Here is a 26,139-nt window from a genome sequence, read left to right as displayed (position 1 = left end):
GATAGATTTAGTACAGACTTCATAAATCCTAAGCAAGTAGTGTGCATTCAGAAGCTAAGAAAGATAGCCTACCCTACTAATCTGCAATTCCAGCCCACATAGATGAGATCAAGAAGATTCTCATTAAGCAAATCACTGCTTTCTTTCCTGAAAATTAGGTTTTCATATTAGAAAAAATTCTACGCTTGTAATAAAACGTGACTTGAAGTCAGAATCACCTAACCACCAAGGCAAACTAAAAGAAAATAAACTGTTATGATATGTTGAAGTAGCAATTACAACAGAAGCATTTCTCAACTTTCAGGATTTATTACCTTTGCATCCGCAGCTCTTTGGGATCAAAGCACATTTGTCCTTCCCCAGAAACTTCTCCATCTTCCCCAGCTTGTTTTTCTTTTCTGGCATTTCGTTTTTCTTCCCGACGATACTGTTTCATTAACAACTTTTCTTGTTCAGACTGAATTGTAACTTGACAACCATAATTTGGCTTAGCATTTTCTCCTATAAATTTCTTGCACTGTTCTGCAATATGAAAACAGGCATACATCTCCGTAAGTACTGGATTCCATCTTTTTCCCCCAGTTTTGTTATAAAGGTTTGGTTTTTGATGCTTGGTTGGGGTTTCATGCTTGTTTTGGGGGTTTTGTGTGTGTGTGTGTGCGTGAGTGTATCGTGTGATTAAAAATAGCTGAGCTTCATGCAGACTGGGCAGCACTTGGCCTCAAGATACCTCAGAGTTCCACCAGGTCATGTACCAAAGGTAGAACATTTAAAATAAAAACTACATCTTCATCCCAAAGCAAGGGGATGGACTAGAAGCAAAAGGAAGGGAATTTTTTCTTTTCTCTATTTATGATAACTTCATTAACAGTAGAAATGCCACTCTACCTCTTATCACTGCTCTTACATACATTCACTGATAAGCAGGATGGCGTGAAAACAGATTAAACAGGGTGATTTTTTTTAAACATCTTCACATAACAATTAGTGTATATATACTAGATAACATGATTGCATTGAAAGCATACTCACAATGCAATTTCCCTAAATAAATGAGAAAATCCATCCTACTCTATACAACCACAAGGACTCCTTCCTTTTATGTCGATAAGCAGCAGGATTGAATCAAGAAGAATCAGAACCACAGAACAATTGCAGTAAACAATAAATCTAGGGGATCAGGGAACCCCAAAAAAGTCCAGTCACATTCATATTTCTGAAATCAGTACTGGCTGAAACCAAAGACACAATCAAGTCTTTTATATACACCAGGCTGGGAGAGATTTATTTTGTTTTCATTTTAACAATACTGGTGGTTTTAAATGTCGTTTTTCAAAATTCTGAGAACAGATTATTAGTTTATGTAGGTTTGACTGAATATTAAATACTTAACTCAGTTATGTTTCATATGTACTTGTGCAGCCAAACTCTGAAGTGAAAAACTTGAAAACCTTTTTTCATCAAATAAACCCACTTGACTGACATTTCAAACAATTTGTGCTGCTTAGTTTTCACCTACAGCAACAGTGAAACTCCTACATCTCACAGCATGCATACTGGATAAGGCAACAGTAACTTGTTAAATAGCATTGAAAAAACACTACTAAACTGTCAAAATGTCCACATTAATACCATCATGTCTGTAGCTTTAACTCTCTCTCTCTTGTATTAAAAGGGGACAACAATGGATGCAATTTCCTGACTAAATTTAATTCAGACTGAACACACCAGGGCAAAGAAATGTTACTTGATTTGTCTGATAAACACTACAATCACCTTTACTGCCACAGAAGTAAATTACATAAAAAATAGTCAAATAATACAGCATGGTACAAAAATGCAGTACGTGTACAGTTTCTTGACCTGTGCTTATTTTTTAAAGGCACAAATTACCCAAAGTTGACTAAATTTCTGCAGACAGAAATTATTCCCTTTCCCAAATGAAGTTTTGAAAAGATAAGACTTCAATCCCCATTAGAAGTACCATTTTGATCAACTTAAAAAGAAAAAAGCTGCATTAAAATTAATAGACTGAACTAAGGGCAGAGCATCTTCAGTCTCAAAAAAGATACCCAAATATCACTGACTTCTTTACCACAGTGAAAGAAGGGTTCTAAACAGTGAAAAATGCATACAATCAGTTATGCTTTTCTATTGTCTGAAAAGCATAACATCGAAAATATTCTTCTTCCACATTCTAGCAGAAATTACTGTGATAGATTATATTGATGGCATAATGAAGAATAATTTCATAAAAGCTTCCAAAACACTACTTCTGCTAAGTGAGAAGAACACATTCCTGTAACTAAAATCTGTACATAGGAGGAAAACAAAATAGTTCCATTTCTACTGAACGTATTTTTAAATTTTTTATTATTTGATTACCTAAGAAGAGAAAACCATTAGGACAAAAAGCCTTGTTATATAGCAAGACATTCCACTTTGAAATCACAAACAAGTAAAACTAACAGTTATTCTGGTGAGTTTAGACTAACCATAAGCACAGTAAGAGCTGAACTTCTAAACACTTACTTATATAATATTTCATTGAAGACAAACATTAAAAAGGGCTCATTTGCATTTTTAAATTATTCTGAAGATACATAAGCCCACCATTACTAGCTCTATTGACATTTTTCTAACTCCATACACTGTGAACATGCAATGGACAGCATGCTGCTACAACCATGTAAGATTTACCTGAAGTCCCAACCCATGTGCTATTGCATTTACTTTTATCAAAAAAAGTAACAAGACTTGTTTTAAAACAGCAATCCATAAAACACATTTTAAAATAATTACTCGGTACAGGCAAATTAACTTATAAAAGCAAAAATCACAGTACAAAACCTGAACCCCTTTTTTTCCCCTCTCACTTATTCATGCTTAAGCTAGACTTTATTATTTTCAGAAGCGGCTGTTACTGTGCTTTTCTTCCCCAAGGCCTACATTAGACAATAGTACAAAGTAGAAAGGAAGCACGAAAGCAAATGAGAAATAATAGAAGATCAGATTATTTTCAGAGTAACCCATTAAAAGAAGAAAAATGCAACTGTTAATACATTCAAAATTTGCACATGCCCATAGGTAGTTGAGGAATAAATAAATATATGCAATCTGTACTTGTTTCTTCTGTATAATCAGACCACCATTTCTTTATTTAAGCCCAGAAACACACTCCCCTATTATCTCCTGGGATTTTTTGCTTGGTTTTTAAATACACTTGGACGATACTACTGTTTGAAATACAACTGAACAGTTAGAAAACTACTTTTTATCTGACTTGGAACAAAAATTTTGTAGTCACTTACCTTGCAGAGCCTGGAACCTGTTATCATTTGGACAAGTCAAAGATCTTTCCAGAATCAGAGATCTGTTCTGTAGTAGTTTCTCTATGAGTTCAAAACCTTCAGGGCCTAGCAGTTCAAATAACTACAAAGAAAATAAAGTCATAAGTCATCATCCAAATGTACACAGATTTATAAACAGTACTGCAATACATCCTTGGCAACATTGTATCTGTTGACAATGACAAATATTTAAGAAATTAATAAATTTCAACTCCTAGTAATTCAACCCAAAGGGTAAAATTTCTAATACCAAGTTCTCTATTACAAAAAGGTAGAATTGCAGAAAGTTTTCAGCTGGAAATACTTAAAAATCTGTGAATTTTTGTCTATTGAGTAGAACTCACTTTCTCTTGGAGATTTTTGTATAAAATTTAACACTTCTCAAGACTAAACTTTACATGTCTTTATGGTTATTTACATATGCTGCAAATTTATTTCTCCATAATCTATGCAGATGAATCAAGAGAACCAATGCTTTGCTTTCTCATAAAAGTCAGATAAGTAGGAAGTTATTTCCTTCACAGTCAACACAAGATGTAGCCTGTTGCATTTTTCACAGTCACACCTCACAAAAAAAATTGAACATCACAGATGTGGAGTACCGTAGGAATATGAAGAAACAGTTAAAGATTACACTAGTACTGAATTCAGTCTATAATACTTGTACACATAATCCTGTGTGTAACTCGAACATATCACGTAAGCGATGTACAACAGAAGAGAATTCTGTACCAGTGAGTGATATTTTGGCCCAATGATTTTCTTACTCAAACTATTCTCTTCTAGCAGGTTAGATAAATACAGTTCCCTATTTAAAATTCTGTTTTCCACATAATACTGGGGTTTGATGGAAAAAAACCCACCCAAAACATTAAAAGTGCTTTCATCTCTATCTTATCTATAATTATTTTGTCAAAAATCAAAGCATCACAGTAAGCAGTAAGTTATGCAAAACCCTTTCTTGATTTTTAATACTGCTCAAAACAATTTTTCTCCATTTTTTTCAATTTCCAAAATGGGAAACAGTTTCTCCTTAGTGCTTTTTGAATTTGCTGGTAATATTATTCATATAACATCAGGAATTAGGTAAGAATACAAGGCATAATGTACTTTGACGTGATATTCTATGAAAGAGTAAGACTTTGGCACTGTAGGATTCAAATATTTCTGTTCTAACTATAAAACGAGAAAGACAGCTCCTACTGTCCTGTATTTAATTTGCCAGTTCCCTAACAAAGAATTTTTCTGTGGCTCTCTATGACTACTGCCCTCTGGGAACACCTTGAAATAACTTTATGTTGCCTCTTCATAGATTTGCAAAATTCTGAACAGTGCTAATGGCATCAGATCAATGATCCCTTTTCTTTCAGGCCAATCTGTACTTCATAATATAAACTGTTATTTAAAAAATAAGATTGGGGGGAAGAAAAAAGTGTTACTCCTGGCTGTCAGGGGGTTTCTAGGAAAACATAAGGTTTGTGCAAATTACTACAGTGATGGCGCAGTTTGCAGAGACCATGAATTTACAGCTAAAATGTATGAAGTCTTGTTATTTCTTTAATTACAGTAGCCCATGATGGCAAACAGGAGAAGCAGTCTCAAAAAAAAAAAAAAGTAAAGTAAGAGAATACAATAAATGTGGACAAATAGAAAATTCTCAAAATTAATAAACTACAAAAATATAGAACAGGAAACTGCTGATTAGACATCAATTTTGCTGTCAGGGATCTCAAGTTATGGTGGATTTCACTTTATCCAGCCTTCAATAGCACTGATCATTAATTCTCCTCTTTTGAATAGCTATTTAGTGTAACTTTATGACCACATTTTAAAAAGCTATTAAGACTACCTTGTTTTTACATTTCAAAAGAAAGTGGCAATTTAGTACTGGGAAATTTTAGTAGTATTTTCCAGAGGCAAATGCTCAAGGCAGGGAGGGGAAAAAATCACAAAAGCAACAAGAAAAGCAGTGTATTTGAAATAGCTCAATTGTATAAAGAACTGAATACAAACTTGTCTCAACGTTGCTAATGATTTGTTGACGGTGGAATACCAGCAACAAAAGGAAATTAAATTCTTTCAATTCAACCAGATCTTGGGTCAAACACTAATTTCTCATCAAGGCAAACACAATGTAAGCACATTCAGACTTATCCTGTTGCTCCCCCCAAACCCCCAAATTCAAAGTAAACTCACACTTCTTATCAGAAGAAAAATAGCACACTAGCCCTAAAACATCCAATGCAGAGCACAGGACTCCAAAGCATCTCTCTCACTTGAAGTTGTTAAGAACAATCTAGAAAAACATCCATCAGAAAAGATGGGCTTTGCTGGGGAAATAGATAACACAGTTTTTTTGAATGAGATGTATTTTTCCCCTCCTGTTTTCCCGCAATATTCTGAAACAAAAACCATCCGTATCAAAACTACTTCATGCAATCAGAATAGCAGAACCTCACAAAGAAGCAGCAATGTTACACAATGCATTCTACTTCATGGTCAGAGATCAGATGAAGCAAAAACAGTATCACTCCACCCCCAGTGAGCCAGGGGATCAATGGAAGAGCACCAAGGTAAAATTGCACATGGAGGTTATGGTCAGTTCATCACCCATGGTTTCTCCCACTGCTCAGGGAGAGGAGTCCTTCCCCTGCTACACCGTGGGGTCTCTCCCATGGGAGACAGTTCTGCATTAACTTCTCCAAAGTGAGTCCATTTCACAGGCAATAGTCCCCCTCAAACTGCTGCAATGTGGGTCACTTTCATGGAGTGCAGTCCTTGAAGGACAGGCTGCTCCAGCGTGGGTTGCCCACAGGGTCACAAGTCCCACCAGGAAACCTGCTCAGCATGGGCTTCTCTCTCCATGGGTCTGCATGTCCCTCCCAGGAGCCAGCTGCACGGTAACTTTTCGTCTTCTTAAACACATTATGGTGTTACCACCATTTCTAACTGGCCCAGCCTTGATCAGTGGTACATCTGTCTTAGGAGATGCCAGAGATTGGCTCCGCCAGACATGAGAGAAGCTTCTACCAGCTTCTCACGGAAGCCACCCTTGTGGCACCCCTCACTACCAAAGCTTGGCCATGCAAACCCAATCCATCGGGGTAGGTGCTAGCATTTCACACTTGGTATGTTACAATATGTTCTGTCCTGAAAAATCAACACCCAAGATCCTGAGAGCAGGCAAAGGAATCTGGTGAACATTCATAGCTGACTTTTTATTAAGTTATAATGAGATAAACTAGACAGTGGTCAACAGATGGAGAGGTTTTATGTCAATCAGAAGTTTCTTGAATCCCAGCCAAATTATTACACTCCTTGAAGTCAGTAACAGATTGTACCCAAAAGGCAACCCTGACTGCCTTCACTAACAAAGGTCCCACTTGACTTCAGCTACTACTCTGTAACCATAAAGACATAGATGAGTGAGATATATGGCCACTCATATTTGCTTGAGTGATTTTTACATTTCATTTTATGTGCGTAATATCTGGAAGAAAGTGTACTGAGTAACCAATGTAGGAACAAAAGGACAAGATGTGTCGTCATATTGCATTAGAAAGGTGAGGCAAGGTCCCAACGCAAATGATTTCTCCTGAATATATGTTAGCTCAGTGGAAAAGGCAAGGAGGCAGACAACAGTCTCGTATATAGACAGCAGTCTATCTGCCAGAGCAGTTACCAGAAAGAAGTTGAACCCCAATGAGACACATGACATAGCAAATTTTTTCAAATAAGGCTCGCCCATAAAAGACTACATCTTTATGTTCAAGACTGGAACAAGATTTTACTTTGAATGTTAAATAGGTACTATTCTATTTTCAATTCTATAAAGCATAATTTACAAGGTGCTTTGGAGGTCCTCAAATATGAGGCACAGAACTGTGAGTAATACTTTGACATCATAAACTATCTGCCATCATAAGGCTATTTTCTTGATTTCTACATCTTGCTTGAGGAGGGAAAGAATCCTATAAATGTCAGAAAATATTTTGTTCTACAAGGGCACATAAAAATAGACTATGGACCATCCCTGCTTAGTACTGTTCTACAGCAATTGATGCAACAGAAGCCCAAATTCAGCCAAGCAGTGGTTTTGTTCTGTATCTCTTTACTTTCATTGCCTGACAGCTGGTCTTTGTTACAGAGTCCCACCTACACAATTAATTGCTATCCCTGCATTTTGTGGCTTGTTTGCAGATGATATTGCTTTACAAGGCACAGTTTTCAAACAGCTGTGAAGAATCATAACCATAGCATGATCTCAAGTTTATGCTGTCCTAGTAGCTCTCAAGCAACTGAAATGACTGCTTTATTAAAAAAAATTACAGGGTAAATAGAACATTTTTCTTGGGCTACAGGCTTATTGCAAAAGCTGTCTGGATATAGTACCTAGTATACTGCTTAAAAAGATTCAGTAACAAAAACAAAGACATTGAAGTTAGAGGGTTTTTTAAAATATGAAAAATTCAACACAAACTTCATGGATATAATATATACACTGATTGCTAATTACTGCTGTGCTGAAAAGTAAGAGACTACCACCAACTCTAACAATTACAGATTATAGAAGAACACTTGGTTTAAAAACAAATCTCAGATGTTTTGTCTTTTCCTGTTTCTTACAGGTTGATTAAAATAAGACAAGACAGATAAAGCATGATTTCTTACCACTGTTATTAATTACAGGTATTAGGTGTGTGAGAAAGCAATTCAGCTCTCAGATCTGCTTTTCTTTTTTTAAAGCCTGGCTTTTTTGAATAAAACACCCATTACATTAAGCCCATCTATACAGAAATTATCTGCCAACCCTACAAACCACCTAAGCAAGCTCAGCTTAACTGCACACATCTCACAAGAAACAGAAAGTAACCAGACACCTCAACCCCTCTGAAGACAAGTTGTTGATAATCTATGTGTATGCACAATGCTTTTCTGATGGCTGTTCCTCGATACAGGGGCTGGAGGACTCACATATTGCAATCTCACTGATCACAGGGATTGGATAAGGCAGAGCAAGCAAACATTCTAAGGGAACAGGAGCACCTGGCTGTCTGGCAGCATCCAGTGGAATCAAATGCCAGCTTTGAGACGATGAATGAGATGTTGCTACATCTTATCAGAGAGGTCTTAAAGGTCAGTCTGTGAATTAGTTAGCTTTGAATTTTTGGATTTTACTATCAGTTGGCAATTAGAAGAAAATAATTAACTAAATAAAAATTTAGAAATAGGGAGATTTTTAAAAAGCAGCAAAATTCCAGGAATTTCCCAACAAAAACTTTGAATTTTACTCATATGACAGAAGAATTCTGAGTAAGGAAGCTGATGAAAAAGTTTTCATATAACATTGTCTTTAAGAAAGATATTTGCATAAAGGTAATGAAGTTGTAACACATTTTTATGCAACATTCAGCTTTTGTTTACTTTTCTCATTACTGCATTCACAGTACAACAAAAACTGCGGGAAATCTGGTATTCAGTATGGGACACATTTTTAGTCCAGGAGTATGAGTACAATAAAGACATGGCCAATTACTCTTTTAAATATCATCTCTCCTCAGCATATTGGGATTATGCTCTGTGTATTTCTGTATCCACAGATGACTACACAATTTTACTCCAACTACACACTGGTAAAAATATTTGAATCACAGCAAGGAAAACCAAAAAATAGTATTAAAACACAAAGGTTAATGTCTTAGAAGACTCAGCCTAAAGGTACAAGGCTTCTTTTAAATCAAATTGAAATCTATTATTAAAAATTAAAACACTGAAATTGATCAGTTACAGGAAGAAAAAAACTTTTCTTATAACGAGACTTAAAAAACCAGACAATCAGATTGAAAAGTGTATGTAAATATTGCTTAATAGGCCTAAACCTATTTATTTTACTATCAGTTTTGATTACAGATAATTATTTATTATTTGTCTTCTAATAAAAAAACCAGCCCAATCTGTCACAGCATAATTTGAATTTTATTAAAATCTTCCTCCAGCTCCTTGTGCAAATCCATACTATAACTGCCTACCATATCTGAAGAAGAGACAAGCACAAAATCAAAAATTTTAGCAAATTTTCTCAATATTCTTACATGAAAATAAGTAGACTGGAGAGATCATCACCACCATCATCAATAATTAAGCAGCGACTAATTAGAAACTTAGACAGACGGACTTATTTTGAAAATTTCAAATACATAGCTACAAGACAACTTCCACCAGCTTATTTAGCCTGAAGACTTCAGCAATTAGAAATAATGTCAAACAGCAGCTACAAACAGCAGACTACTGACTTGCCTTATGAAAAGAAAGCCCTGAAGAGAAATTTAAATGTAGAAAACCTCACTGTAATATCATTCCTTAAACTAGTATTTATCTTCAGAAATATTCTGGGATCAGCTGGTAATGATTTGACATTAAAACAGTCCTGAAACTAGATAATCACTGCACTTGCAACTCTTCTTACCTGCATAAAGGGCAAGGACATTTATGGAATGATTTTTGTATCAGAATAATTTTTTTTTTAAATTTTTTTTCAGGGATGAGGATTTAAGAAATGGCACTGGTTGGCACAGAATTCTCTTCTGTGACAGATAAAAACCTGCAGGTTTTCTCAAAGGACAGCAATTCCCAAATCTGCCCATTTCAGGAGGAGGACTTGGCTGAATGTGGATCTACTATCCCAATGTGTACTGACAGAGCAAAACAAAACACCAGCAAGCCAAGGAGTTGGTTTATGTCGTCCAACAGAGGTGAACGAGGAACAGTAGCAAGGGACCCTAATACTGGAAGCTAGTTTTATCCCAATAGTCAAGTCAGAATTTTAATATCCTCTGCTGGACCTAGCAGGGTTCCCCAGGGAAATGGGCTATGACCACCAATCCCAGGCTGTGAACTCCAGCACCCTAGGCAGACATACACGAGTGGGTGGGAAGAAAACAAGGCAAGCTTTGGCTTCAAACAGCCTTTCATATTGCTTCAGAAATATTCAGAAGAAAAAAAATAAGGGCTTCAGTGGACAGATAATTTTTAAGCCTAGCTTTCCAAAGAAACCAGGCCTACCACATCCCTGTGCATTTAGCAGTGTGTGAACTAACAGGTGTTAAGCCTCTTCAGTAACTTCCAGTTTTAACAGCAAGACAGAAGTGTTCAGGGCCAGTAGTGAAGATGGATTTGAATGACTGCTCTTTGTGCCTCCTGCCCTATTCCCTGGGGGCTGCAGCAGGAGCACAGCAGCACTGGCACGCACCAGTGAGCACCAGCACAGCCCCAGCACCAGCTCCCACTCAGCCAGCAAAGCTGCAGCACCCGTGCTGCGGCAGACACGGCGTAACAGGAGCCCTGCAGGAAACCTGGCCTTGCCACTTCCACTGCTCAAGCGGCTGTGGGCTTGGGATTTCTTTGTGGGCTTTCCCTTCCCGCCTTCCAAAAAATCATTTGGAGAAAAGTGAGTTTGTGAAAGTGAAGTTAATGAGAGAGCCTTAATGTTGCTGGTGCCGTCTGACTGCTTTTCTTGCAGAACTCACATTTCCTAGCGTCTCCATGTGGATGTGAGAAGAACTCAGCATCAAAGAAAACAAAAAGGGAAAAGTTCCATCAGCTACAGACTGGTTTTCTCTAAGAAAAAATCTCATTAAGTTTAATAATGTATTTGAACCGATTCAAAAGGTATCATTAATAGATCAAGCCTCAGAGTGGCTCAAAGATGCAACACGCTTTCTCTCGGCACAAAACTGAAGTAAAGAGTTGACAGGAAAGAGGAAAAGTTACTGACAGGAAGGACAGTGAGCAGCTCTCAGCACCAGAATTAAGCCTACCATCTCTTGGCTTTCTCTGTGGCTCTTTCATCATTTCTTAAGTTCCATCCCTAAATACCAGCACTCAAATGCCATTCAGCTGGGTTTCTTATGAAGGGAGACAGCATGGTTCTGTTTTCACAAAAAGACAAAGTTTCCTATCGTCTGTGGGGTTTCAACAGCCCTTGGACAACAACAAAGCTGTGTACTTCTGGATTTGGAAAAAGAAGCCCACAAATAAAAGAGGCGAAAAATGTAACAAAAATAAGGATTATTTTCTCTACATGAAAGGGGAACAGATAAGCTCTATGGTCAAGAATAATGAGACCCAAGCTTTGTATTGTCTGAGTATAAAACTCTTGGTAATTTTAATAAAATTACAAAGAAAATATGAGCTTGTAAAGCCAGTCTCATGCCAAGTTAGAAGCTTTGATGATAAGATAAAGATAAAACACCACAGGGGTGATCCACATATGCCTGTACTTTCCCTAAATGGATACTGCTTTTATGAACTAGGCAATGGGGAATAAGCTTTGTGATATGTTAATTTGTTAGGGCTAGAAAGTCATTATACTGAACAAAGGGAAGTGCCACTTTGACACTTAAAACCAAACATGTTTTATGAGACAAGTTACTTTGACATCGAAATATCATATGTCATGCAAGGGTACACACACACAAAACTAAAAGCTAATGTCATAATTTCATGGTACATTAAGAGAAATGAAGATTAAGGTACACCAATATATTATAATGTGCAAAGTTTTCATGTGGTGTTGCATATACATAGCAATGAACATTTAAATTAGCTGGTTTTAAGTAAAAATGAATGTTAAACTGTAGCTTTTGGGACTGTTTTCAGAAGGGAGCCTCGCAACAAGAGCTACTCCACTTCCTTATTGATTTTTACTAAGAAGTAATTCTAATAACAGCTTCAATTTTCTACTAAGTATCAACTCCTATAGTAAACTTGTGTGTGAATAGTTATTAAGAGACAAACCTACCAAATTAACCATTAGTAAACAGTTACATGAAAGTAATACAATAGCAACAGAAATTTAGTCTGAACTCAGGAATGTTCCCTGATAAAAATATTCTAAATTGTCCAAAGACAAAAGAGAAGCCACACTGCTTTCAGGGAGGTTTGGAGATGAAATTTTGGATGACTTGAGGAAGAATATAGGCAAATAATGACAAAATAGTAAGTATTAAAAATTACTATTAAAAAATATTGCCTTGGCTATGAGCACTTCCTCTTCTTCAATGTTTCAGATACTTTAAAAAACTACTACATATTGCTCTTCCATGTTTTCAAATAAGCCTCTTATCTCTGATACCTAAGCTAGAAATTCATAATCACTTGTAAACATTCAGACAAGGATCCTAGATAAGTTTCCTAAACTTATAGCTCACTTTGTGATCATGGGTAGATTAATAGCAACCACTGTAGGGGCTGGCTGAAGAGTTCTCCAGGAGCAAATGATGGACATTTCTGGAAGTCAGGAAAGTGCTTCCATTTCTTTCCAAAATATAAGACATTTATAACTTCTGAAGTGCCTTACAAGATTTTCAGATAACATTTTAACTACCATTTCAGACCTTGTTCAATACTGCAAAAACAAGGTACCCAGTGAACAGTGGTTCAGTAATAATGAAAAAGTAGTATCAGCAGCAGAAAGCATGTAACAGATATTGGGATGTATCAATACAACCAGGGAAAATCTCCATTACTAAAGAGAACTAATAGTCTAGCCACAGCCCACATAAAACTGGCTATTGAATATTTATTGAAATAATACTAATCAACTTCTGACTCTCAGGGGCTGCTTAAAGCCTTTACAGGCTACTGAATAGCTATGTCCAAACAGAGCAATTAGGCATCTTACAGCATCCTGAAGAACATCTCACAAGGAGTAGACAACTGCTCTGTGTTTATCAGTTCTGAGAGTTGATTCTCATGCACTTTTTTTTGGTTACTACAAAAGTTGTGCTGGAGCTGGAAACCAACTGCCCTGGAATCTGGAAGTTAACTGAAACTCTTGGTGAGATTGTTGCAAAGATGAACAGACAATATTCACTAAATGCTTGTTTTATGTCGCCAGTCTATTGCTCCCTCCCTGCCTTCCTCTGAGTGCCTTTTCCTGCAAGCTACAGTCCACTGATGCACTCCTCCCACACTAAATATGTTTGTATTACTGCTACTTCTTCACATCAAACCAGACTGGCAATTATTTTTTCATGTTTCATTTCCTCAGTTTTCCATGCTTTATTTCACATGCTACCTTCTATATGACAGCCCTCCCATGAACCCTTTTCCAATTATTTCAGCACCTTCTATATGCAGTAATGATGAAGTCATCTTCTAAAACTGCTTTCTTGTCAGTAGGCATTCTATATTAACACATTCTCCACTTCAGATCAACTAAAAAATATAGTTGCAATACTGAAAATAACTGGCAGTGCTTACAATGAAGACCTTTAAAGTCTTTACAACGGGATATAAACATACAGATGTGGATGTCTTTAAAATATGTTCAGTCACAATCAAATTGTGGTTCTGGCTTTTGGGGGTTTTTAATGTAAATATCTACATAACTGGATGAATATTTTTATGTTTTCAGCGTCTGCATTTTTTTAAAGAACGACAAGTAAAGTAGCATGTCAAGATATTTAACATTTATTTTGATTACCTAGAGTAAGGAGAGTCAGTAGATTACTCCTTCTAGAATTCCACTTGCAAATTCCACTCAGCTCATTTCCACAGTTTGTTTTGTCCACTAATGAACTTAACATGAATATGGAAAGGTTTAATAATGACTTGGACATGAAAAAATCAAGTACCACCATTTTTTGTCATTCTTACAGGTAGCATCCACAAATCTAATCTTCACAAACTGAGGTCTTCAATAAACATTGCTGAATAATACAAGATAATAATGAATAACTATCTATACAAGTGGCCTTCATATTATATTTAATAGAAGTAATAGTACAAGTAATATAAGATGGTGAAGCACAGAATTCTTTTGTTGCATTTCTGCAGAGTTCATGCCTAGCTCCAGCACAGCACTAACATTTAGAGGCCTAGAGAACTTCTAAATTTAAGTTCTAAATTTAGAGGCCTAGAGAACTTCCACAACATGACAGAAATATACACATTAGACACTCAGTTCTGACATCAAATATCGAAAATTTTCCCTGTATTAATGCATAATTGAAAGCTGTTTTACAACATCTTTTATATATTCATAATAAATATGATAGCTAATTAAAAAAAAAATTGCTCTAAGTCAAGCTGTTTAGGCAAAGTCTTTATCATATACTCCCCAAAATATAATTTATTCTGCATTTTGAACAAAAAACTTGCTGTATGGCTTTTCTCTGTTCACACGAGTATTCAGTGTTTGTCAAATGGTTTATGTAGTTATTGTTACATCTGCCTATATCAGTTTTTCACGACTATTTTATTAACAATTCAGCGGATTAACTACTCTTTACTATTTTAACTAGTTTAACCAGTGAGTGTCACCAGATACCCAGTTCCTCTGTGGGAAAGTCTCATAAAAATGCCACAGCACCATAGCATCTTCTAAGTGGCAAAATTTTCCCAAGCAACATAGAAATACATGTTAATGCAATCTTATTTTATAACAGTGCTATTTTGATAGCTGTGGGTGCAGAATACCAGCTGTATATGGTTCAGAAATCACCTCTGTAAAATAAGTTAAAACATAAGCACAGACTAGGACAAGTGGTAAAAAAACCCAAAAACAACGTGTTAAAATCAAGGAAAAAAATGTCCAACTGATTTTAATGATGCTCATATTTTATCCCAGAGGTTTTGCCTTCATGCTTACACACAAATAATTATTATTTAAAAATATATTAAATTTTCCTGTTTCTTACACTTTGGACAATCACATCAGCCATTTCAGCACTGACTTCAGTTTCTGGCCAATATAATTTTCTCATTCCCTAACAGACTGTACTGTTTACTTATGCCCCAGTACATAATACTATTTATTATATTTCAAAATGTGCTTTCCACTAAATGTCCTAAAAATTATGTATTAAGTCTACTTATATTGGCCTCAAGTACTGCCAAATTGCATTTTTGAAATCAAAGTTCTCTCTTCCCCTAATAGTGGCTCAATGAAAACTGTACAGGGAAAAGAGCAGCTTTGTGCTGGGGTCTCAGAGCACCTTTGGTTCTGCTTCAGATGAGCCGGAAAAGCTGCAGCTGGGAGTCCCCTGCTTGAAGAGGAAAGCAGCAGAAAAGCCAAGCTTTGGCTTTGACAGGGAACAGATAACCCTCTGGGAGCAATGAAGCATACACAATTACACTGATGTGCCGAGCTAGTGACAGGTAAAACTGAGTTTCCAATATCAGAGCACTTGGAGGAGCCAAGCCTTTGCAAAGTCCAACACTCGGCATTCTACAAAGCAGCAAGAAGCTGACACTTCAGGTCCTATTTTGCTTAAGAAAAGCAAAGTAAACATCTACTTTCGCACCTGCACACTGCACTTTTCTGATGGTGAAGGTCAGCTTGTAACTAGGGAAATGGCTACACAGAACATGCAAACAAGCTCCACTTGCCCTCTGATCCAAGCAATAGTATTAGTCAAATATTGAGTCACAGCCAATTGCATTGTGCACAGACAGTGAAGCCTGTTTCTTTGAAAGCACTTCTCTTTTAGTCTGCACAGTATGCCAGATGAATGACCTCAAAACTAGCACCTGCAAAAAAAACTTGTCTGCAAAAAAATAAAATGCTGAAGTACTTTTTGCAGTCCATACTGTAATGTGAACTGTGAAAAGTTCAGAACTCTTAATATAAATTAGATATTCAGACTGCTCAGGGAATCGCTCTCAATACAGACCTGAGAATTACTGAACTGAATTCAGGTTTAGAAATGTAAGCTAAGTATTTCTCAGGTCACCATATTTTTTGATACTAATAATTAGAACGTACACCTTTTACGTGTAAATGTTACACTAAAGTTCTGACTGCTCTGGAAAGCAATGAGCAAGATGTAAAGAGAGAACGTTGTCTGCAGTGTTTGCTACTGACAAGCCCCCTAAGTCACTAGCAGGAAACAAAATCTACACACACTTTTCTAGTTTTATTCTAAAACAAAATGCTTGTGATATTGTGCAATGTTGCATAAGCTCTTCCATTTATTTACCTGAAGGAGTGAATAAGTGTGTGCAGTCTGTAGGAATTAAAAAATTATTTTGTAGCTGATTTGCATTATGAGTTCTAAAATATGTTCTTTCTTCTTGAACTGTATTTCAATGCCATTTCACAGTCTTACATTTGTCTTAGCATACATACAGAAAAAAATTTAAATGTTCACATAAATAATGTCAGGCTTTTAAGGGGTATTAGAAATTTTGTCATGTGAATTAAGACTTTATGTAATTTTCTCTTATAAGAATAATGACCGTGACAGATTCCTGTTTAATGCAGGAAACTAAATGAATGATTTTTCTGGACAACAAATGTCTGTTGTTTAGATACATACTTAATTTAGGAGACCAATTTAACACATCTGAAATTGAGGTCACTTTAAAACCTAATTGAAATTACTTGCAACACAAGGAATATTTATTTCCTGTATACCATAATTCATTAATTAAGTTACACATAAGGTTAAAATGTAAGTACTTAGAGAGGCACACTCTACTTGCTTATTATGAGATTCTACTAATAACAAACTTATTACAAAACAAGAAGCTTTTTAATTTAAACAAACCCAAACATATTAGGGTAAGGGATTGATTTTTTTGGTAAGAAATTCATCAGGGAAAATGAAGACTTGAATGAATACAGAATTAGTAGTAAATATAACATAAGAATTTTCTCCAATTACCCCTATTTTTTCCTTTGAAGTGACAGAATCACAGAATGACTGAGGTTAGAAGAAACCTCTGGAAATGATCTAGTCTCCCAGGTTGGAGATTCCACAACCACTTGAGCAAACTGCTCCTGTGTCTGACCGTCCTCACAGTGACAAAAATGTTTATGTTTACATGGAATATCCTGTAATCCAATTTATGTCCACTTCTCTAGTCCTGCCACTGGGTATCACCAAGAGAAGTCTGACTCCATTTTCACCACGCCCTCTCCACCAGGTCTGATCAGACTCTCAAGGCTTCCCTTCTCCAGGCTGAATAACCCCAGCATTTTCAGTTTCTTCTTGTATGTCAGATGCTCCAGTCCCTTCATCATCCCAGTGGCCCTTTGCTGGCCTCAGTCCAGTATGCCCATACTGGACACCACTCTACACCTTTCAAAATTTATATGTTCATCCTACTGCTCAAAGCAGAGCCAATAAAATGTGTAAGAGTGTGATGTTAATTAAGAAAGTCCAATATTTAAGTAGTAACTACAGATAGTTTTCATAGCTTTTGCTCTATGTTTGCTCTCCATTTTATAAGCAAACTGAACCAAGTACATGTATCAATAAAATACTATTAATAATAAAATGAAAAGATATGGGAATTCATATACTGTCCAGGTTAAGAGGCAAGTACTGATCAAAGTCAGTCTAGACACACCTTTTGGCAGACTGCCATGGGAAAGGAAATATCAACACTTCTTTCATTAAAACTTTTTCACATTCAGGGTGTGTACGTGTGTTGTTCAAATAAGAGGGGACAGCAGTAGATAAAGTAAGCAGTGGTAATATAAGAACTGTGGGGCTTTTTGAAAGATAGTCATCATAGGGGAAGGTGGTATTTACCCAGCCTTACAACACACACTTTTCCTTGCAAGCCCTGTGAAACATCAAGTAGAATTTTCCCTGCAAAACATACAGCAAATGTAACATATAACAGATCTAACAAAAAACTTTCAGGGGAAAAAAAGATCAACTGTACCTGAAGAGCCATAACATTATTATCCATTGTCTGTTGAGCTCAACAGTTTCCATTCTGATCAGAATTAACAACACTGACCAGTTCCAGTTTACTGGGAATGACATGCCCTATGACTTGCAAGCAGCAGTGGAAAGCTGCTGCTTCTATTGCCAAATCTGGTCATTATGTTTTTGCTCAAACATAAAGAATTTCTAAAAAAATAAAAAAAAAAAATCATTGCTGCAGGCTGAAGGAGAGACACAGTTTAAGAAATACAACTTAGTTTTCAGGTATCAAGAAAACGCATTGAAATCCAAGAATCTTCTTAAGTTCAACAACAACAAGTATAGTCCAGGAGTGCAGCACAGGCAGGGATCTATCCATGGAGCAGATCTGTGGAAGTGGAGCTGGGGATCCTGGTGAACAACAAGCTCAATGAGTAAACAGTGTACTGCTTTGGCAAAGAAGCGAAAGGGATGATGAGTTGCATCAACAAGGGCATCATCAGCACAGAAAATGAAGTCATTTTCCCACTCAGTGCTTGTCTGGAATATTGTGCTCAGGTTTGGTCCCTCCTATGTAAAAAGAGATGTGAGCAGGCTGGAGAAGGTCCAGAGAAAGGCCACAAAGATGATCCAAGGACTGGGAAGCCTGCCATGTGAGGAAAGGCTGAGAGAACTGGTTTGTACAGCCTTGAGGAATGAAGGCTTAGGGGAGACCTCATCACCATGTTCTAGCATTTCGAGGGTGCCTTGCACATAAGATGCAAGAATCCTATTTAGGAGTCCCTTGGAAAGGATGGGCAATAGGTACCAGTTAATGCTGGAAAGATGTTGACTGGACACAAGAGAAAGATTTTTCACAATGAGAAACATCAGCCTTTGGAATAATCTTTCCATAGACATGGTGGATTCCCCAGCATTGGACACTTTTAAGATTCAGGTGGGCAGAGTGCTGAGCCATCTTGTCTAGACCATGCCTTTGCCATGAAAAGTTGGACCAAATGCTCCTTGAGATCCCTTCCAACCTAGTATTCTATGATTCTATTTATTGGCTCATATCCCTACATCAGGAAATAATTTTAGTGTATGTTCCTTTGAAAGTGTTCAGGCATGTTTTCCATTTTGATTTCCATGGACCAGCTGACTTCACTATCTAGATCACTGATGGTCGTATAAATTTCCCATTTAAAAGGAAAATTTTGACTCTTCATATTTACTAACAATGCTTTAATTCAGTTGAATTTTAAAATTAAAATTCAAATTTTTCTATGGTTAAAAAATTATTTTGGATATAATGATAAAGTGGTCACAGGGAAAAGAGCACGGATATAAAAATGATCACACCAAAGCCAGGAACCAAATTCAGAGCTCACTGTTTACACAGCTTGAGTGCAATGTAATCTTTCATAAATCTTCAGAAACTGACATGAAATTGTAGGCCAGGGATCACACATCTTACAAGGGCTATAACACTGTGGATAAGAAAAATGTAAACATGATGTGAGATAAAAGGATATATTTGGGAAAGAATCAAAAAGACATTCAGGTAAATGGCAAATAGCATACACATAGCATGGGCATACTCATGATATATCATTTGGTCTAATACTTCATTAATCTAGAAAATTAATATATAGCAGTTGTCTCACTTCTGGACTTCATTTAAAACATTGCAATTTTCCACATGAGAACTTGTTAAATTTGTGAAGATGAGCGTTAATAGAAGAATTAAAAGTTGGCAAGGAACTGCCTGAAGGGTAAATGAAAGGAAAGGCAGAGTTTAAAAGGCATAGCATCATCTGGAAAAGAAGTTATAAGCACAGTTCTTTGATGCTAATTTTTAAAACTGCTTTGAAAAAAAAAAAAGGACAACTGTAGCACAGGAAAAGTGATCATAAAAACAGCTGTGAATAAAGTAAAAAAGCAGAAAACAAGGGTTATTTTTAAACACCCAGGCAGCAACACTCTAGAGCAGTCTTCAGGGGAGAAGTTGGGACAAATTTTCCTACATTCTTTTGTTAATGAGTCTTCCTCAGTTTAAGATACTGTATCACTAACAGAAAAGATGCCTTCTAGATTCTGTGAAAGTTTAAACAGATTTTGCTTTCCTTTACTCTCCCGTACTTTTGCAAAAAGGCTGGTGGCAGACACAGAGGAGCTTCCTGCCAGTTCATTGAATTGACAAATTAGTTAAGCTCCCCTTGCTCTTGATCCCATGAGCATCTACAGGTTCAACCAACAAAGCATATTGGCAGACATTTGTGGTGGGATTAAGATAAAGCAACAGAAACAATGTAGATGAACTCATGTGGAGAAAAAAAAAATCATTATCTTGCTACCAGTGACAAAGGCAGCTAAATAAAACTTACAGGCAGAAACCTGAGAGACAACAGGGCTCCATTTAGAAGAGACTGGGGAAAACGGTCTAAAAGTCTGTTGCTACATCAAGCATTCAGAATGTATGAAAGAAAAATCCTACACTGAAAAAAAAATCCTACTTAAGGAAGCAACAAAATAATGTATTAACCTCCATTCTGAAATAAGTATGAAAGGAACTCAATTTCAGTAATTGCCTAATAAAGCAGTAACCTTTTGGCTCTAATGATAAGTATATTACTGGATTGAGCTAATAAGGAATACATACAGGAAGAGGTGCTGCCCAACTCATGACCTCTTTCTTTTCATCATATAAAACCTCTATTCTACAGCTTGTACTTTTCCGATTTCAGGTCTACTTTGATTTTAAATGAATGTTTTTCACCCTTGAAGGGAGGATTGAGGACCTTCAGACTCCACATTGCTACCCTTTGGCATCTCACCCTAGTTTTCACTACCTGACTATTCTCAGGTGTTTATGACAACAAGAAAACATATCTTACATTTTTGGTAGGAGTGATGAATACTGAATTTATTTTTAGGAATGAAATAAAAATAAATGTTTGTTTCACACCATGACTGTTTGCAATGCAGCTGGATTGCATTTACTGATAGAAGCCCTGGATGCCACAGCATGTGTTTATGGTAAACTTTTAATGCAGAGAGCTGGAAACAGTCACAACTATAAAGCAGACAAAAGAAGCCTACACAGTAAATGCCTCACGTTGTATTATATAGGCAAATAAATGCATCATATATAGAAATAAGTAAACATATGTACTATTACATAATACTCAAACTACTGCTTACAATGTAATTTTCTTGAAGCAGTTCTGCTGTTTCATGTCTTAGCCCAATATTCTAGTAATTTACACAGCAGTTAAACCGATTTTGCCTGGGAAACGCCATTTAATCTAATATGCCAAATGACATTAATATTCTTAATTTTATTTGGGCAAAGTTCTTTCCTTGTCCCAAGATGAATAAAATGCACAATTTTTCATAATGTATGCTGTATTAATTAGATCTTAGCACAAATCTGACTGCATTTCCTTTTTTTCCTGTAGTTATTTCACCTCTACAGGAAATATCTCCCTCTTTTGCTGTGATAAAGGGATGGATGTACCTTTGCCTTCATGTAAAAATAGAGATGTGTATTTCCAAAATAAAATGCACAAAAATTTTGTGGATAAACTATGACAAGAGTTCAGAGAAGAAAGAGACATGCCCTCCAAGAATAGCATGCTCTAATCAGAGGGACTAAACTCTTCCAGCCTGTTCCTAGTTACCCTGGGATGTGCAAGATGTAAAAGCTGCTAAAATACTCTCAGATGGCTCCAGTCTTCATTCATCATGTACTAGAAACTGAGAGCTCAAATTGAGGAATGCATTACATACTAAGTTTTAATCAAAACTAATAATAAAAAAACACAACAGTTACTGGCCAAACTCTGTAGCTGGCTATTGTCTTTTTCTTCTTGTTTTTAAATAATGGTGTTACTGCATCATTACCATCAACAAAATACATATGCTCATCAACAAAACCTGACACACTGTGAAAAGTGTGTGGCTGTCATTCAGCTTTATTAGACTTTGCGTCCCCAATGAAAAACACATGTCCTAAACACTTAGAAAATAAGTTATAACTCCCATATCACTTCAATCATAAGAATCAATTTTCCTCTAATTAAGAGTCACCAGTGATATGCCAGATAAACAAACTGTCCCAAAGGAAGAGTGGAATGTTTTTAAATAGTGAAAACAAAGAACAAAGTATTTCTTCTACCTCCCCAACAACTTTAAACATAAACTATACAATGCAGGAGAAAGCAACTAACTTCAATTCCTTATAGAGCTCATTAAGTAGATAAAAACCTAAACAGCATATATATGTGCCTATACACACACTACAGAAAACCCCCAAAACAGGATGCCACCCCATAAATTATCTAAACTGCTCATATTCTTAATGTGATCTGGAACCTCAAAAAAGTCTGCTTAAGGATCAAATGAAATTGCCTTACAGAAGTCCACTCGCCAATATCCTCACCACAAGCATATTATTCTTTTGTTTAATAATAAGCAGACAATAGTATCTTCCTGTTTTAAAAAATAAAATGTGTTTTAAAAAACTGGATTTTTATTTACAAATAATTATTCTTTCATATCAGTATTTCTTTTTGGAAGGTTTTTGGGTTGGTTTTTTGTTTGGTTGGTTGGTTGGTTTGGTTTTTTCCCTGTTTATGAGGAAAAAAAAAAATTGTAGCTCAGACACTTTAGCCTGTATTCATCCCACCAAGTAATGTAGGATGTTCAGTATGCATGATCAATCAACTTGTTATACCATCTTACACAGCAAGCCTCTGACCTAGTTCTAGAAATGGGTTATCTTCAGGTTTAAAAGCACCATCTGCTCTTAATGATGGCACCAACAAAATTACTCTAGTAAAAAAGAAAAAAAAAAACCCCAAACCCTAAGTGGCAATAAAATCCAAAGCCCAGAAGAAATTTTCAAGTCATGATTATTCCTACAGAGAGCACAATACAAATGCCAGATAGCTTTCAACAGAAGGTGATCAGGTTCAAATTTGTTGTACTCCCTCCTGGACCCCCACACTGCACAATGAACAATGAAATGAGACTGTTGCAAGAAAAGGTGACAAGGAAGCCAAAATAATGAGAATGGGGAGATCTTTTAATTTTCCTCCTTCTTTTTTACTAGGAGATTTTAAAAATAAAATATAAGATGCAGTTTTCTGACAATTGAGCTGAGAAATCCTCTTCCTCTCTGGTGATGCAAACAAAAGGAACTACTCTTGCTAAGTTAATTTTCAGTTCACTGGCAAGCAATTTTTTAATATTATCAAATTAAAACTTCTGTAAAGCCATCAAATCAGAAATTTTGCCAAGAATTCTTTGTTCCAAGAACTAATGGAAAGGAAGTCTTTATTGGTGACCTACATAAAAACTGATAGCTTGAACTTTCTGCCAATTGATTTAGCAATCCATTTTGATCATAAAGTGCAAAATAAAAATAATGTTATTTGTTCTTGCTTCAATTGAAAGGTTTTGAGCATTTCCTTTAACATTTTGCAAATTAAACTCAGGTATTAAGCAGGCATTGTGCAGACGTAGGGAATTATTTCTGCATACCCTGTAATGATATTGGAAATGTCTTCAGTCACTGATCTAGAGAAAGAAAATTGAAATCTTTATCTCTGTGCAATTAATAAACTTCAGGTCTCTGCTTATCCTTCAACTCCAGAAACTATTCCTGCTCCCTCACATTTTCTCTGCCCTTCTTGTAACAAATCCAGCCACCCTCTTTCCTCATCGAAAGAAACAGACGTGATATGACAAAGTTTTAAAGTAGCACCACCTGCTCAGCCTTCCAGCAATAGGGAGGCTCTGAAACTGGTGGCAAAACCTGTCCAAGAAACTTAACTTCTGCTTGTCTTTGCAAGTTCCTCACACTTTTATATGCAGCTTAAACTGGCTTCTGCTTAAAAAGACAGTATAGAGAAGCTGAGCAAATGACGAAAGCAAAAAGCCAAAAAAACTCCTGGCCATTGTGGGGGAAAAGGAGATTATTCATATAAAACTCATGCTGAACCCTTCTTCTCCCTGGTAAATTATGATGCTGCCATGAGATTTTTCTCAAGACAGATTTAAAAAAAAAGCATAGACAACAATTGGATAAAGTATATTGGCATAAACTAAAAAAGTGATATGAAATAATTGTGTATTTCTGTAGCATTCAAATATATGCAGTATGGTTAATGTGCTAGTGTACCTCATTTTGAAGTTCATCGGCACTTTTGGTAGAAGCAAGGATCTCATACAAAGTGCAGCAGAGGTCTTCTGTTGTTGGCCCTCCAGGGTTACCGCCTTGAGATTCCTTCAGGTACTTTCCAACTTCACACCATAAAAAAGAATCATCTACTTTTTCCAAAGACTTGAGATTAGATTTCTCATCACAGTAGTTCTGTAAGTGATTCAGCTGGTTATTCAGAAATTTGTTATAATCTAAGCTTATATTTTTCTGGGCATCAGTCTCACCATTCACAGGCAGCTCTTCAGAGTGATCCAAATCATGCATGTCAAATGAAAACACTATATTTTTACCAAACAACACTCTGTTATCACCATTTTGCTCTTCGGCCATCTGTATGAGGGCTGTAAGCTGTTCTTCAGTGAAGTGAGAAGCAATCCGAGACATGGCATTACAAGCTGCAGTAGCAGATGATGAGGGAAATGGCCCAAACATCTGCTTGATCACCTTTGTCTCATCATGGCCAACACATTCTTTCCCGTGAAATGTCTTAAAGAGAAAAACAGCTCCACTTTCAATTGCTTCTTGTCCATTTTCAGCTCCAACTGTTAACAAAACCAAATATAAGTTAATACACTTAATATTAAGAGTGTTTCCTTACCTATAATACAACTGTATTCAATTTCTTGCTGCAAGTCTCATCTGCAGAGCTTTCAAAAGGAAACTATAACAAGTATGAATTGTTGCAAGGTACTGAATTATAAAAGGTATATGATAATAAAGCATCTGTCTTCATTGTCCTTCTACATACTAAAAATTCATATTAAGAATTACCAATGCTTTCTTATCTTTCTGAGCTAGAGAAAAAAAACTTGCTAGAGGTCTTTATTTCACAACTGTATATTTATAAGCTCTTTAACATTAACAAATTTCCACTTTGTCTCACTATTCATTCACTGCATAATCTGAATATTCATAACAGAATAAATACACAGGACTCAGCTGGGAATTACTGAATTCTTGTACTAATTCCCAGTAGAATTACTTCAGAGTCTGTGTTAAGTTAGAAAAATTGCTCAAAAAAATTAAAGCAAATAAATGTATAAATTTAGATTTCTATCTAAAAAATACAATGTTATGCAAATAAACAATATATTATTAGATAAAAACATGGATGCATTTCTCACACAACTATGCACAAAGTTACTCAAGGAAAACATAAGGAAAACTCCCTATAATGAACCAGTGTGTAACTACTAAACAAAATTTTAAAAGTCATCAAGCATAAAATAAACAAAACTAGTCAGCACACTGGGGTTTTGTTTATTTTAAATGAGGAGAACATGCAAATTTTTTTTTAGTTCTAACTGGATTCAACTTAGGTTAGGTTTAACAACAGAAAAAGCAAGGGGTTTCTTCCCCACGATATAACAGGGAAGAGCAAAAAAAATCTAGCATAAGCACATGGAACGAGGCTGAGTAGCTAGAAACACAACATATAAATGGAGGTGGCTACAAACTCAGTATTTAGCGTTAATTTTCCTGTGGTGCACTTTGAAATGCTGAAAAGTTCAAGGACAGGACTGGAAGTGATATTAACAAGACAATTAGACACCTACATCTGGAAGGTATATGACAAAGATACACACATATATTACAATACGTATGTAAATGTCTCAGAGGAAAAAGGTGGTTCAGCCCCTCCCTGTTAGCATTAGCTATATATGAATCACAACCCCCTTCCTATCTAAGAATTTGTAATTTGTCTGCATGAAGCTCACTCTTATATTCCTAACATACAAACACATATTATTATTTAAAGTCACTTGTGTCAGAACAGAAGTACAGATTACTAAACTAAGAGAGCAACTGAAAGATTTGAGAAAAATCTCCAGGTTTACTATGCACTATTTCTCCTTCATTATCAACATCTCCTTTTTGTGAAAGCATCTCTTAAGAAAATACCACCCCTCCCATCTCA

General features: G+C 36.1%; 1 protein-coding gene across 2 annotated transcripts in view; it reads right to left on the bottom strand.

The window, feature by feature from the left end:
- The window catches only part of ASCC3 (activating signal cointegrator 1 complex subunit 3), a 249,666-nt gene that overhangs the window by 206,598 nt on the left and 16,929 nt on the right, over positions 1–26,139 (bottom strand). For both annotated transcript variants that reach the window (XM_085056274.1, XM_085056275.1), the window contains exons 4-6: positions 24,180–24,763; positions 3,312–3,432; positions 315–522 (exon numbers count right to left, since the gene is read on the bottom strand). In XM_085056274.1, coding sequence (XP_084912400.1) covers positions 315–522; positions 3,312–3,432; positions 24,180–24,763 — 913 coding nt within the window. The remainder of the gene's footprint in view (positions 1–314; positions 523–3,311; positions 3,433–24,179; positions 24,764–26,139) is intronic.

The sequence above is a fragment of the Lichenostomus cassidix genome, chromosome 3 (assembly GCF_008360975.1).
Source record: "Lichenostomus cassidix isolate B80296 chromosome 3, HeHo_3.0, whole genome shotgun sequence".
Taxonomy (NCBI): Eukaryota; Metazoa; Chordata; class Aves; order Passeriformes; family Meliphagidae; genus Lichenostomus; species Lichenostomus cassidix.
Note: the sequence above shows the minus strand (reverse complement) of the source record. Positions and strands in the feature narration are given on the sequence as shown.